Here is a 13,428-nt window from a genome sequence, read left to right on the forward strand (position 1 = left end):
TGCAGTGCTTGCATGTTGTGTTTCTATTCATATGTGGTGCTTTCTGGAGGAAATATACCTCCAAAGAAATTGAAACCATCTGCTAGTCCTCCATACTGAAGAGAGATCACATAGATTAGATAACGAAGAATGGGCGTCTTATCTNCTTCTTTGCTTTTTTTTTTTTTTTTTTTTTTTTTTTTTTTTTTTTTTTTTTTACGATCGAGTTGATGATAACTATAGTTCTTTGTGACCTGTTCTTTCCAGTATGATAACATGCTATGCTTGTCCTAAGGGAATTATTAATGTTTATTTTATTATTTTTCTTGTCTCATTATTCCTTGATATTACAACAAGTTCCCACTTTTTGGAAACCTTTACAATACAAACCATTTATCTCACACCACTTCATCGTAATGTGTTCAGGATTATTAGTTGAAATTGACACTATACTTAGGCTGTAGGTTCGGAAGAAACAGTCCCCAAAACTTTTCAATCTCGGGACCCTGCTTCAAATTCTCATCGTACAAAGCAAATATGTAAGTCTCTATTGCTTTCCCTGGCCTCCTCGGAGATCCACTCTTCACAGTTTGAATCAAATTGTTCACATAAGTCCTTGCATTCTCGACATTCGCCGCTGCTCCTCCCGCGGTCGGCCAACCGCTCTCGGACACCACAATTTCCAACGATCCGCCTCCAGCTTTTTCTAATGATGCGTAAACGGTGTCTAAGATTGCGTGGAAGAGGTTTCGGTATTGGTTTTGTCCGTCAGTGACTACAGTGGAAGGTGCGGTGAACAGAGTGTAGTCTAAACGGATGTCTCTCATGTTTTGTGTGTAGCTGAAGTAAGGATAGATATTAACGAACAGAGGAGATTGCTTGCTTACCAAGAAACTTATCACCGGTGCGATAAAGTTCCTAAATTCTGGCGTGAAGGTCCCACTTGACGGAGGAAACCCGGAAATGCCTCTGGTGTCTACAGCTGTCGAGACCTTGATCCCGAGGCCTGAAACCGCTCTTTCGATGTTCTGCATCGCGGGGAGGACAAACCTCGCAGCTGGCTCCGAGGGTTGCACCTCGTTCCCGACCGAGATGTAGCGGAATCTGACATTGTTATAGTTGCGGACGTTGTTGCGAACCCACGTGTCGGCTGCAGCTTGGCTGGAGGCAACAAGTTGGAGATCAGAATTTGGAACATCTAGCAGGAGGTCGAGGCTGGAGCCGCGGAGAGCGTTGAGAGCCTCCTGGTTAGGGCCGTAGAGCCGCATCCGCCTGATGTTCCGTTGTTGGTAAAGCCCTACGACTTCTGACGCAGGTCGCAAGTTGTTTCCATTTCTCCCGTAGCACACTCCGATTTGCCCAACTTCATTTGCAAATTAAGAATCATTAGTGAAAAAATAATAAATCATTTTAATATAATTCTGAAAACAAAATATAATCAAAGAGAGTAATGTTATAATAATCAGTAAAATTTTGTCCAAAAAAAAAAGAAAAAAATCAGTGAATTAAAAGAAAATTATGTTGTACCTGCGGTGTCGAAGAAGGAAGCCATTATGAAGCTGAGAAGCAGCAGCAACAGTGGTAGTGTGGCTACGAGACTCGATCCATTACACATCTTCATGAAATAACAACTTATAAAGATGATGTTAAGAGAATGATTATTTTTATGCTTGCAACTTTATGTGTATTTAAAATCGTAGCATTTTGCGCCCAATTTATAGAGGTAATGGAGGGATTCAAGTCAATGAAATGAAGCAAACTAAAGTCGTCACTATTTACTACTTTTGGAATGTTATTCATTAAATCAACCGTTCATGAATATCTTTTAAAAATATATTTGCTTTGTCCTTTGAAAAGTCTAAGAATGTGAGTTTTCTATACACGTAGCTTTCAATAGGCCTAACTAGCTCGACACTAAAATCTTCATCTTAATTGTAACGAATCCTCGGCAGCCCCAAAATCAAATACCCAAATCTCAAATAATTAATGAATACTATGACTTATTTTTGAATAATAGGCCCGATCAGACTCTCTTAAGATATCGAAATTACAAATCACTAATCTTTCAGACCAATTTAAGAACTCTGTTATTCTGTTAACAATCCATTAATATATATAGTTTAGAAGATAGAGAAAAATTCAGAATAGTTGAACCCTACACACCTCCATAAAGTCTTAAGATTAAATGCGATGAGGACTCGCATTTTGGAATCATGGTACAAGCCGTTAATCACACGTCGATCGTGGACCCATTATTGCCTATGGTATCGTTACGTCATTAAACGAAATGGCCAACATCAATTATGGCGAAATGACTTATGTTACTTATTGTATTTTAACCTACGATGTGTCATGTGTGCATGATTCCTAACATTCTTGAACCAAATCTCACGATAGAACCGACAATATATAATTGAATCAAAATGATATATATCATACTTAATTTCTCATAGACTTCCAAATCAAAACTTATTGAAATTATATGTCTCTTGTATATTACTTTAATTCCCTTGGATACAATTTACAAGTATGATTACACTAATTGTAACACTGTTTTCCTAAACCGTTTACAACCCAACAGAACTAAAGCGAATATTCCTATATACATAATTGCCTTCGTCGTTTTAAATAATTAATATTATTCTGCATGTGTGAGATACAATATATGTATTCTCAGTTTCAACTATCAAGTCGTAGTTATCTCATAGCTGCCTAGAGAATCAATATAAGAAAACAAAAATGGTTAAATAGGTATAAAACTCAAACCACAAGATTGAGTTTGGAACTATAGACCTAAGATCACTATCATCATGAAGGGATGTGTGTTGTTTAGTGATACTAATAGCCAAAGAAAATTCTCGTCCAGTTGGACGACAAAAATAAACCAATGGTGATGGCTTTTATTTTTTGGGTATAATGTTGGTGATGATGGCTTTTGGTATAGTGTTGGTGATGGACTTGATGGCTATGTTCATGCGTATGTGTCGGTCCCTATCTGTACCGGATTTAAATTATCAGAACTGTTATTAGATGTAAGCACAACACTAAATACATGTTTGGATCAGATAATGTATTTCGATGGTTAAAGTACATTATAAGGATATCCAAAATTTCTTCAGTTATAAAAACTTTCTTACGATGATGAACCAACAAATTTCATATTGACCTCATCAATTTTAAAATTGATTTCGTATTGTATGTTTAAAGCGATGGAATACATAGTCATGGCTCATTATTCCTTATTGTTACAAAAAGTTTACCCTTACAAAAAAAGAGAGCCCACAAGTCTCTGACCCGGTGACCCCCTTTCTTCTTCAAGAAGTCTTTGCAAGGATTAGTTGAAACCAACTTCATACTTAGGCTGTTGATCCGGATGATACAGTCCCCAAAACTTCTCATAGTCACCATCCTTCTGATTCTCGTCGAACATAGCGAATATATAAGTCTCTATAGCTTTACCTGGCCTTTTCGGTGTTCCATTCTTCACATGTTGTATCAAATTGTTAACATAAGTTTTCGCGTTTTCGACACTGGCCTCGTCTCCTCCCTCCGTGGGCCAACCGCTCTCAGACACCACGACTTCCATCGATCCGCCTCCCGATTTCTCCAATGCCGCATAAACAGAGTCTAGACTTGCGTCGAAGAGGTTTTGGTATGGCAAATTTCCGTCAGTGAACACAGTAGACTGGGAGGTGAACAAAGCGAAGTCTAGATGGATGTTGTCCTTGTTACTTATGTAGGCGATGTAAGGGTAAATATTCGCGAGCAGGGGAGATTGCTTGCTCGCCAAGAACTCTATCACTGGTTTAAGAAAGCTATACTCATCCTTGAACTTTCCATGAGACGGAGGAGTCGTGTCTGTGGTGACGTCGGTGGCTATAGACGTTGAGACCTTGACTCCAATCCCTGCTCCAGATAGTGCTTTCTCGATGTTCTGCATTGCTGGTAAGAGAAATCGCCCATATGAGAGGTTCACCTCATTTCCGACGTTGATGTACCGGAATCTGACACCGTCAATGTAGCGCTGAACGTTTTCTTGGACTCACTTGTCGGCCTCCGTTTGGTTGGCCATACGTGAAAGATTTGAAGTGGGAAGATCGAGGATGAGCTCGATGTTAGAGCCACGGAGAGCCTCAAGAGTGGCTTGGTCAGGCCCGTAGATACGCATCCTCTGGATGTTCTGTTGCTTGTAAAGAGCCACAACTTCCGATGGACTTGGAAAGGGTTTACCTAGCATCCCGTAGCATACTCCGATTTGTCCAGCTTCATTATCCAAAATAAGAATCATTAATTAGTAAAAAATAAATTGAATCAGTTTCTGTACATGGAAAGTAATTACGAGATGTTAGAGTAGCTTAAAAGAAGATTGAACCTGTGGTGCTGAAGAAGGAAGCTATTACAAGGCTGAGAAGAATCATCAACATTGGTGGTGAGGCAAAGATCCTTGATTCAGACATTTTCATGATTTTTCTATGATACTGTGAAATTTTATATGTTTAAAATCGTACCATTTACCGCCTAATTTATAGGGCGAACCGGCGAAGCCTGGGGTTCAAGTCAGTCAATGAATGAAACCAAGTTAAGTCGTCAAATCAAAATCTATGCTTTGAAAAGTCTTAATAATATGAGTTTTCTACACAAGTAGCTTTCCGTTATCAAAAGAAAAAAATAGACAGTTTTCAAAACATAATTATAAAAGTAGTACAATCACTATTTATAATTAGCAATTCCACAATTTTTACTGTTTTCTACTGTTCACAAGTCTTTCCAACCCTCATCAACATTTAATATTTACAACACATGCCATTGAATCTTTTATTTTTATTTTCTTTTTAATTTTTTTCTTTTTTATTATATGTTCTATATAATCTAAAAATAAAAATGCTGACTAATTAAAATAAAATTCTAAATTTTTATAGAAAAAAAAAATTATATGTTTTTTTCTTTATAATTGGATATGCATTTTGTTTGGTGATTTTATTTGATAATATTAAATATTTTTTTCAAATTTTAGATCCGTACACCTAATTAAGTGTACAGATGTCTGTACACACTATTATGTGTACAGATGTCAGTACATTACAAATGTCAATACACATTATTAAGTGTAGAGATGTCTGTACACATTATTAAGTGTACAGATGAAATTTATTTAATTCTTAGGGCTTCAAATGTCTGTACATATGCTTATACTGCAATGTTTTTATACAAATTATATCTGTAAAGTTAATAATGTGTACAGACATATGTACACATAATAATGTGTATAGACATCTATACACATACTAAGGTGTACGGATACAAAATATTTATATAATATATTTAAAAATTATTAAATAAAATTCATATCATATTGTAAAAAAAAAATGTATTTTTTTGTATCTATGAAGTTTTCTAAAAATAGATTATATTAACAATTATTTGAATAATTATGGTTGGAGGAAAAAAAAGCTTTATTTCTTACCCACACACATACCCATTTTTGTAATTTTCTCACAAAACCTATGCCCCATCATTTCTCTCTATCTCACAAACTCTCTACTACACAACACCCTATTTTTCCAATTTTAAATAGTAAATGTATTAATTTTTCAATTAAGTTTCCAAAATGTACTAATTTGCTAACAAACCTAAAAAAAACTAGTTCGAGAGAGTCGAGAGACTAGTGTTTTTAATGGGAAAAATCGCCCAAACAAAAATATTCGTTCCCTTTTTTGTATCTATGCTAAGTAATACTCAAATTTAAATGAGTTTTTGGGTAGTATATTGGAGTGTAATTTAAGACGTTGATCATAATCGTGGACCATTAATAAGTTTTAGATCCGAAGACATTACTTGCGTTCACAATGGTTGTTAATGTTGGAGCTATCTAGTATCTATCTACACGTTCGATCCCCGATACACGTCACACACTGAAGTCATTTTAATCTACACGTTCGATCTCCGAAAAACTCTCAAAAAAAAATGTAAAGTTAAAAAACAAAATATTATCCACCTAAAGATTTAGCCATAAAAATTGTAATCAAGGAATTCATTAATCGAAATATTAATAATGTATGACGACAAGTCACATCCAAAAAAACTATATATATTATTGTGATTTTAAAAATTCTAAAATTCTAGAAACACGAAAACAAATAGATTTATAAAAAGCATCTAAAATTTTAATGTGGCAGTAGTTGTAAATAAAATAACATTTAACTAAATTTTAGAAACCATTCGTGAACCTAAATTATGTGTAAATATTATAGAATTTTCCAGAGTATTGATATATATATATATATATATATATATTTTTTTTTTTTGTTAAAAAAGAGTATTGATATTTCCAGAACTATAAACTAATTTTGATGGTATTTAAAGGTGGTTTCTAGAATATTTAGTGAACTGGGATTGAAATAGTGTCTATATATAATTTCATCTCACTTATAAGGCACCTATACATACTACATGCATATGAGTTTCTTTACTTGTCCAATCGAATCAAAGACTTATCAGTATACAGTTATGTAAAATTACACTTCTCATGTATATGTATTTAGTTAAAAACATAAACGTATCAAATTACACTCTTAAGATTTAGACCAAATTATTTATTCAACCCAAAACTTTGATAGCTACTTACGGCATTGTAGGTTAGAAAATCAGTACGAAAAATATGTGAAAAAATTTAGACCATATACATGCCTGAGTTGGGTACTAAACGACAATGGGATATACGGTCATGAAGGGACGTGTTGTGTGTTGTGTGCATGTGATATTTAAACCGAAGAAAATTATTCGTAGAGTTCCAATTAAGTTAGGCGACAGAATTAGAGAGATTCCGTCTTGTTGATGGACTTGACTTGAGGTTAAGATGTTTCCAACGTTATAACAATCTTCTTTACAAGCGAACGTACATTATTTTGATATTTTCTTCTATATAAGAAAAAATACACATCCTTTTGGTTTATGTGTGTACCTAATTATTCTTCCTCATTTTTGGTTTAGTGGTTCGTATGTAAATTCCTAACGGTCAAATAGAAAATAAAGCTTTGGCGCCGGCTCTGTCTTTAATTAAGCTTTGTTGTACATTGTGGTTAATACTGCTACGTGGTCGTTAAGGCAATGAAAAGAAGACTTTCATTGTCGACATGACTCTCGAGTCGTCGCACCGTACGATTTGTTGCATGTGCGCTGCGGACAAATCTTTCCCTTTTTTCTCTCCGATATTTACGCGACGTCTATTACAAGTTTACAACAAATAATAATGGGCCTCAAACGAATTGAGCCCAACAAAGATCCTGAGACAAATCTGAGCCCACGTAAAAGAAATCGAAGCTTAAACCAACTAAAACCGGAAAGTTAAAATGGATTCGGTTCTTCTTCATCTCCCAAAAGCCAAGTTAACCTTAATGCGAAAACACCAAAAGTCAAAGCTTAAACCAACTAAACCGAAATTATCATATGCGTGCCAACATTTTGACTCAACAACTTCAAAATCCAACGAACGGGGACGGTCAGGATTGTCCGATCAGCATCGAGTCCTTAGCGCCGGCTGGATCATAAAAAAAAAAAAAAAAATCAAACCACTCCATCTCTCTTGTGCTGACCACGCTCCATTCCCCTCATATTCGAGTCTCCATTTCTTTCCCCTTTGACTTTTCACTTCAATTTTATCAGTCTCAGATCTCGACGATGGCTACGCAAATCTCCCAGCTCGCTTGTTTCTCATCCTCCACCAATCGCCAATTTCATTTCCAGAGCCGATCGTTTCGTCCCCAGGTAAACTTTTCAGATATCGCGAAAAAGACATATCTTTTTTTCATCTCGTTTTGGTTACGTTAATGCCCAATACTCTCTATTTGTTTTACTTCCCTGGTTACTGTAATAAAAATATGAACTTTGATTTGATTTTGGCTGTACTCGACATTAGTTTTTTTTTTTGCTCTTCTTTGGACTTGAATTGAAACCCGCTTCTTTGGCTAGATTGGTAGGGAATGTTATATGATTTTTAGTTTGTGTAATAAAATTATTTTACATTTTCTGATTTGAGTATTGGGAATAGCTTGAAACAATCATATCCAGTTTTTTTTTTGTTGTCTGTATATGTGCTAAGAATCATCTGGGACTGATGATGTCACCACTAGTGGCTAATTCGCTTTAGAATGGTGCAGTCTTTTGTAGTTAGAAGCGTTGATGGGAATAGCTCAGAAACACCAGCGTCTCTTAGCTATGCAGCTGAGGTTTCAAAGCCTATTGTGGAGAAAACATCGACACCTTTTTCTACAGTGGATGAAACTGCCACCAGTAAAGATATTATCACAGAGCCAGTAGAGGAACATGTTGCTGCACAACCAATTCGAGCAGCAAAGATCCACGACTTCTGTTTTGGCATTCCTTATGGTACTACCTTGTGCTTCACAAACTTAGTTTCAAATCTTAGCATTTTTTTAAGTTTTGTTTCTTAACATTTCAAGTCTATCATTTCCCATATGAGAGAGTATGTATTTGCAGGGTAGCTGCCTTTGTGTTAATTCCGCTTCATTAATGATAATTAATTTAGGTGGTCTCGTTATAAGTGGAGGGCTTCTTGGGTTTGCGTTTTCACGAAATCTTATTAGTTTAACTACTGGTGTCCTCTATGGTGGTGGCCTTCTAGCCCTTAGTACATTGAGCTTAAAGATTTGGCGACAGGGAAAATCTAGTTTTCCTTATATACTAGGACAAGCAGGTAAGAATCTTCATTTACTGTCTACACTCTACAGAAATATTTAACTGGTGATTTTGTAATCACTACATTCTATCTGTAATTCCATTTCATCAAGTCATCACTGATAACTTACAATTGATAAGTGGATATATGAAAATCCATATAATTATACTGTGTAATCCTAGAAGTGGTCATCTGTGAATCAAGAGCACATGAATGTCTATCAAAATGTTTCTGTTTATCCATCACATGAATGTCTATCAAAATGTTTCTGTTTATCCATAAAAGCTTTTGTGCTTACTCATTCTTCCAAACCCTTATATTGCAGTGCTGTCAGCTGTCGTCTTCTGGAAGAACTTCACAGCTTATTCTATGGTATTTTATCATCTTTGTGATCTTGCTGACTGTTTACTTTTGCTTTCTTGAATTCACCTGTTCAATGTTGTACTTTTGCAGACCAAGAAGCTGGTTCCGGCTGGGCTTTTTGCTGTCGTCAGGTAAAAAACACTTTTTGTGATCTACAACAGACTGATGATCTTTAGTGGATTCATGTAACCGTGTGTTCATGTCTTTTTCACTGCAGTGCTTGCATGTTGTGTTTCTATTCATATGTGGTGCTCTCTGGAGGAAACCCACCTCCAAAGAAATTGAAACCATCTGCTAGTCCTTCATATTGAAGGGACTTCTCATAGGTTAGATTATAAAAATGGAGTTCTTCTCTCTTTTAATGGCTCTGGTGTCTTGGATTCCGGGTGTAATTTTATACTTTTACGAGTTGATATACTTGTTTGTGACATGTTACCAGTGTCATAGTCTAAAATTTTGTTATTCTTACTTGTGGCGACATATGGTATGAGCCTATATGATTGTTTATACTCTTAAGCGAAGTGAAATATTCTATAGGTTTGTTTTTTCTTACTCTGAAGTGAAATAGATATGCTCAATATAAGGCTGAAACTTATGTAGGCTTCATCACGAGACAAAAAACCTTTAAACGCTTTGATTCACTCTTCAAAAGGTTAAGAAGGGCTCATATGTTGGTAAATTTTCCAACGTATGGATTCAACATTTCAAATAGAATAACTCCCTTTTTTTGGTCAACAAATAGAACAACTCCATAATAAACTTTTTCAAAGTAAAAGGTGAATTCAGAGCAAGATAAAGGAAAATGATTCCAGTTAAGCAAAGCTAGGTTTTATCAAGGAAAGTTTCCCACAGCAAAATTTTGATTAGCGAGTAGCTTGCGCCTGTGTGTGTTCCAAGAGCTGATTCACTAACTTGTAAGTCCGTCCTGATAAGCCTTTGGTGTGGTTTATCAACTGCTCATGCCTGCATAAAGTGGAAACGAGATTACATTGTAGAAATTTCAGACTTACTGGATGAGGATAAGAATGATGTAATAATTTAAAAGTATAAAGCTGTGTCTTCTTACACGTTGGGCTGAGTAGGCTCCATGATTACAGTTCCTGACTCAGAATCAATCTTGGCATCAAGCTTTGAGGTGCGGATTAGGTTCACAATCCATCTCTCGGCCTCCTCATAGTTCAGATTCAATTTTTCAGCAAGCACCCTGACAAGGCCATAATAGACTCGATATGAATACAAAGTTAAAACCACAAGACCGCAACAGTTCCACTTAACTTAAATAGTTGGATATGGCATAAGATTTTGATGCGTGGAGAACAATAAGGAAGGAATAGAAAATGTTTTAAAAATTGAGTAATCCTGAGAGCAGAGTTATGTGGAATCATAAACAATTAATCGAATGTGAGAACTTACCCCATGTCAATCCTTTGATGAATTTTGCAATAGGTTTCAAAGATAAATAAACGGGCATTTTCAAGAAACTCATCTCTCAGTGGTACTGTTGAAAAGTTTCCATCCTCAACTCGCTTGCCAAGGAATGGATCATTCACAATGACCTACATCATATTCAAATGTCAAGAGTGTTTATTGTACAGTTCTGCACAAACAAAAATAAATGTACATGTGAGATGAGTTACCTCTTCACACTCTTTCATCTTCTTTTGAGCCCCATCAAAATCATAATTGACAAACACACATGCCAGGAACTCGATAATAGGATCTTTGTAGGAGTAGTGCTCTTGCTGAATGACCTTAATGAACTCTTTCAGTTGAGGTCTTCTCCTTTTGTTGACAATGAAAGCAGTTGCCAAGTAACGCAGCAAGTGTGGAGCACTAGTTTGTATGGCATTCAGGTACCTGAAAAAGCAAATCAAATTAGTATAGAGAACTGCAGCATGGAAAACAAAGTGATTTTATACTCAGCAAATGCCCATACACAAAGCACAATCCTAAGAAGAGGTCTGGATAAAAAAGAAAGCGAAGACTCTCCAACTAGTGACTACTAATCACTTGTTAGCACATTAGGACTGAATTTAACTCTAAACACTGTTTCACACACAAATACCGCCTATGCATAATTCATCACATCTGGATCAAGCTTATCTTAAAAGGTATGGAAATAGAGGGGGATGCAAGGTATATATCTATGACATGCAGAAGATAACATAGAGGTTTAAACTTACTTGTCTTGGTTAAAAAGATCAATGATCTGTGTCCTTCCATTATCATGGTTAAAAAAGATGTAGAGACCCCAATGCATCAACCAAATCCTGTTCTGCACTTGGTTTAATGGTGATGCAAAACTCTGAAAACAAAATGCTAGTGAGCATATATACTCACGTCTATAGTGATTTCAAAGGTCACAAGCTGGAAGAAGTTTAAAACACAAACCTTTGAGTCAATAATCTCTTTGAGACGGTTAAGCTCTTCAAGAGCAATGTCCCAGTTTTGCATCAATATTTCAGATGCGAGCTTTCCCCACAAGGCACTCAAACTTCTCTCAAGGTTAGAGCAAAGGGTTCTGTACTGGTAAAGATAATCAGCAGCACCAGAATAGTTCCCACATTCAAACTGAAACTTGGCGTATTGATACAAAGCCTCAATCTGGTCTGGACCAATCTGATAAAGACAACATGCCATATAAGATTAGCGTTCCTCAATACCAAAACAAATGCAAATCTGGATAACATTTTACAAAATTAGAGACAACTTTATCATCCAAATCACACAACCTGGTAGCGTTCCTTGAGCATCTGGAGATTGTACTGCTTGTCAGCTCTTAGCTCCTGCACGGCACTAGGGTTCAAAAGAAAAGACACAAGAGGTGCAGCTGCCTCCTCCAAAGATTTGAGCCTTGCCACGACCTCTGCTCTTCTCTCCACCATGTCTACCACCATAAAATTCCCACATTCATCATCAAACAAACAACACATAGTCAAAAAAAAAAACGCAAATTCACAGATATTTGCAGAGAGGAATACCTTGAGGAGCGTCTTCACTATGGTAGAGACTCTTGTGAATATCCATAGCGTAATCAACCATGTTCGTCTTGCTCAAAAGCTCGATCTTAAACTTGAGGATCTGCTCCTCAGGGTAAAGCTGATGCTCTTGGAGGAACTCGAGTATCGGAAACACCAAGTGTCTGTCGAGGTTAGGCGCAACTAGCGGTGTCAGGTCATAGTTCTTTTTGCTTTCCTCCATCGTCGCAAAAATCTCTCAATCTCTCCGCCGCTTCTCTCACTGGAATTATCTTCTTAAGACGGCAGAGATGGAGTTCCCAGAGACGATGAGGCAAATCTCAAATTAGGGTTTTCTCGAATAAGAACTTTCAATATTTCTAAATTCGCCCCTTTAACTTCTTATATTTTCTCTTCCCCCCCCCCACAAGTTATTTGTTTCTTCAAAACGATACTTAGCCGTCGTTATCGGATCGACCGGTACCGGAGGGGTTAAGGAAAAAATAATTAAAAAAATGATTTTTGTGGAGGGGCGCACGGTAAGAAGCTTTTTATTTGTATGGCGTATGTTAGTAGTCTGGACTTCTTCCCGTACCGCCTGTGTCGACTAACTTGCGCATGTTCTTCTTTAACCTTTCTCCATCTTCCTCTATCAAACTGGGGATTAGGGTTCTTCTTCGAGACCCAACTCTTTTTTTTTTCTTCTTGTGACGAATAGTTGCGTACTACTCAGCAGCTTTTAACGGTTAAAAATCTCCAAATTTTAACGCCGTATCATTCTCTTTTGTCTCTCATGGATCCTTCAAGACGACCACCGAGGGACTCGCCTTACGCGAATCTCTTCGATCTCGAGGTCTGTTGGGTCTCTATTTTTTATTTTTTTTCTTGAAATTTTTAGGCTGTGTTGTCCTCTTCATGGGTTGTACTTGTTGGGTGATGATCATGTGAGTGTGATGAATAATGTAGTTTTGGTGATTGGGTATCTTGCAATTGTATAGCTTCTCCTTGTTTCTTTCTACAGTGAGCTTTTTGTTTAAACTATGGGATTTTCTGGTTCTTGCAGCCGTTGAGGAAGTTCAGAATTCCGAAACCTGAAGATGAAGTTGATTATTATGGGAGTAGTAGCCAGGATGATAGTAGAAGCACTCAAGGTACAGTCTTTTTTTAATTGGTTTTATGGAATTAACTTTTTGCCACCAACTGTTGATTGTTTTGAGTGACGTTTATCTCTGTGTGTGTGTGATCTGTCTATATGGTTGGTAATGGTCAAAGGTGGGGTAGTGGCAAACTACAGCAATGGGTCTAAATCGGGAATGAATGTGAGCTCCAAGAAGAGGAAGCGGTGGACAGAAGCTGATGATGCAGAGGATGATGATGATGACCTCTACAATCGACATGTTACTGAGGAGCACTACCGATCAATGCTTGGGGAGC

At 36.7% G+C, this 13,428-nt stretch overlaps 4 protein-coding genes and 1 pseudogene across 6 annotated transcripts in view; 2 read left to right on the plus strand and 3 right to left on the minus strand.

The window, feature by feature from the left end:
- Positions 271 to 1,683, minus strand: LOC104781630 (probable glucan endo-1,3-beta-glucosidase BG3). The gene is made up of 2 exons (XM_010506350.2): positions 1,507 to 1,683; positions 271 to 1,342 (listed from the first exon to the last, which is right to left on the minus strand). Exons 1-2 carry the CDS (start codon positions 1,598 to 1,600, stop codon positions 411 to 413), a joined length of 1,026 nt encoding a protein of 341 aa, XP_010504652.1. The 5' UTR covers positions 1,601 to 1,683; the 3' UTR covers positions 271 to 410.
- LOC104781631 lies at positions 3,141 to 4,490 on the minus strand (annotated as a pseudogene).
- Positions 7,517 to 9,589, plus strand: LOC104781632 (protein FATTY ACID EXPORT 1, chloroplastic). The gene is made up of 6 exons (XM_010506351.2): positions 7,517 to 7,743; positions 8,136 to 8,364; positions 8,525 to 8,692; positions 9,000 to 9,046; positions 9,128 to 9,168; positions 9,255 to 9,589. The coding sequence occupies exons 1-6, from the start codon at positions 7,657 to 7,659 to the stop codon at positions 9,346 to 9,348; spliced, it is 666 nt and encodes a 221-aa protein (XP_010504653.1). The 5' UTR covers positions 7,517 to 7,656; the 3' UTR covers positions 9,349 to 9,589.
- On the minus strand, positions 9,691 to 12,353 carry LOC104781634 (eukaryotic translation initiation factor 3 subunit E). Its single transcript, XM_010506352.2, has 8 exons — positions 12,019 to 12,353; positions 11,770 to 11,924; positions 11,429 to 11,656; positions 11,221 to 11,342; positions 10,675 to 10,894; positions 10,451 to 10,593; positions 10,104 to 10,241; positions 9,691 to 10,000 (listed from the first exon to the last, which is right to left on the minus strand). The coding sequence occupies exons 1-8, from the start codon at positions 12,236 to 12,238 to the stop codon at positions 9,901 to 9,903; spliced, it is 1,326 nt and encodes a 441-aa protein (XP_010504654.1). The 5' UTR covers positions 12,239 to 12,353; the 3' UTR covers positions 9,691 to 9,900.
- LOC104781635 (DNA helicase INO80) overlaps positions 12,571 to 13,428 on the plus strand; it is a 4,841-nt gene continuing 3,983 nt past the window's right edge. The window contains exons 1-3 of one of the 3 annotated variants that reach the window (XM_010506353.2): positions 12,571 to 12,847; positions 13,058 to 13,145; positions 13,267 to 13,389. In XM_010506353.2, coding sequence (XP_010504655.1) covers positions 12,788 to 12,847; positions 13,058 to 13,145; positions 13,267 to 13,389 — 271 coding nt within the window. In that variant the 5' untranslated portion in view covers positions 12,571 to 12,787. The remainder of the gene's footprint in view (positions 12,848 to 13,057; positions 13,146 to 13,266; positions 13,390 to 13,428) is intronic. The other 2 variants (XM_010506356.2, XM_010506354.2) reach the window with 2 other exon arrangements.

This window comes from Camelina sativa, chromosome 4 (assembly GCF_000633955.1).
Source record: "Camelina sativa cultivar DH55 chromosome 4, Cs, whole genome shotgun sequence".
NCBI classification, from domain to species: domain Eukaryota; kingdom Viridiplantae; phylum Streptophyta; class Magnoliopsida; order Brassicales; family Brassicaceae; genus Camelina; species Camelina sativa.